Source organism: Orycteropus afer, unplaced genomic scaffold, assembly GCF_000298275.1.
Source record: "Orycteropus afer afer isolate SDZICR_OR568_19922 unplaced genomic scaffold, OryAfe1.0 scaffold00049, whole genome shotgun sequence".
Classification (NCBI taxonomy): Eukaryota; Metazoa; Chordata; class Mammalia; order Tubulidentata; family Orycteropodidae; genus Orycteropus; species Orycteropus afer.
The window spans coordinates 10,295,407-10,297,006 of record NW_006921636.1 but is presented as its reverse complement, the minus strand read 5'-3'; the positions used below and the strand labels follow the sequence as shown (position 1 = coordinate 10,297,006).

The 1,600-nt window shown below is 63.5% G+C and overlaps 1 protein-coding gene across 1 annotated transcript in view; it reads right to left on the bottom strand.

Moving 5' to 3' along the window:
* Positions 1–220: 220 nt before the first annotated feature.
* LOC103194979 (thyrotropin-releasing hormone receptor-like) overlaps positions 221–1,600 on the bottom strand; it is a 2,365-nt gene continuing 985 nt past the window's right edge. Inside the window, 2 exon segments of the mRNA XM_007938436.1 lie at positions 221–486; positions 489–1,138. Coding sequence (XP_007936627.1) covers positions 221–486; positions 489–1,138 — 916 coding nt within the window.

The window sequence follows — 1,600 nt, the reverse complement described above, 5'->3', positions numbered from 1 at the left end:
GACAGGCAAAGAAATGTCTCTAAACACGCAAGTTGAGGAAGCCACACAGCAGGATTTGAACCTTAGGAGTCTGAACTCCGGAAAGACTCAGCTTACACGGAGCCTTCTGCAGGGTCAAATTCAAGGATGGGGGGAGGACCGAGGTCCCTACCTGCTTCCGGGAGTTGAGGGCGCCTTTCCTGGCCCTACAGCTGAAGTGAGCTTGGCCGGTGGGGCCTCTCTAGTGGACAGAGCCTACGCACCCCGAGCCGCCAAGGGGCAGCGGCCCGAAGAAGAGGACGCGCGTGACCAGCGCACAGAGCACAGTGGCCAAGCCCAGGGGCAGCGCATAGAAGAGCGCGAAGTCCAGAAAGTAGATGGGCAGGTAGAGAGAGCTCGACACGCGGTAGTCACACTGCACCTGCACGCCATCAGCGTACGTGGCTTCGCGCGTGTCCACCAGGAAGAGCCAGAGCACACAGTAGGCGCCGGTGCCCAGCCACAAAGTGCAGTGATGCGCTTCGCTCGCGCCACGGTGCACAGCGCCTGGGCGCGCAGTGGACGGCAGACGGCGAGGTAGCGCTCCACAGTGAACGCAGTGATGGAGCCAGCGGAAGCGTTGATGCCAACGTACTGCAGGTAGGTGATGCCCCAGCAGCCCACGTGGCCCAAGATCCAAACCCGAGCGGACACTACCTCGGCCACAGTGGGCACTCCGGCTGCCAGGAGCACCAGCAAGTCTGCAGCAGCCAGGCTTACCAGGTAACAGTTGGTGGGTGTGACCATGTGTCTGCTCCGGACCACCACCAGGACCACCATGGCGTTGCCTGTCACGCCCACGGCGCACACGAGAGGCACCAGGGCCAGGGTCACCGCCTGCAACGCCAGCGGAGGCAGCCGCATGGCGCCCGGGTCCGATGCATTCGCGCGCTCAGGGGCCCGGTGGCGTTCTCCATGCTCCGGTGCAGGCGCTGCACTCGGATGTAGCTGCGAGTTGGGAAATGTCTCCTGGCTGCCAAGGTGAGGTGGGGGCTCTGGGAACTCCCTGCGCGCGGGGAGCTGGGCGTCCCGCAGGGCCTTGGGCGGAACTGGTTTCTCCAGCGCCCTGCAGGATCTGACTGCAGCCGCCGGAGCGCTGGGGACTCGGAGGAACCAGGACCTGCAACAGACAAGCGCAGGCTGCTCAGTCTCCAAAACGCGCACCTGTGTGGCCTGCGTTGGTGCGGGCTCCCTGGAGGTTTACCGCAGAGACACATCCTTTCTGTAGGGTTGCGCTCTAGGTAATGACCCAAAGCCCCAAAGCCGCCTCCTACAGGACCGACTGCCTCAGCCCTCTCAGGTCTTACCTCCGCTCCCCAGATTCTCAATTCGCAGGGATTCTCTCCAGATTCTCTTAGCTCTTCTTTCCGCGACCCCCTCAGGTTGGCACCTCTGGTGGCCGGCTGAGCTGGTTGCCCCAGTCCCTGGTCTTCTGCACCAGTTTCTGGCACCGCCCCTTGGCTCCCGAGGGCGGTGGGGTGCAGGGTGTGGCGGGAAGAGAGGCTAAAGAGAGCTGGCCCTGGGCTTTCGCTCCCTCCCATGTCTCTCTCTTCTCCAGGTGCACCTCGAGGACAGGCAGGAG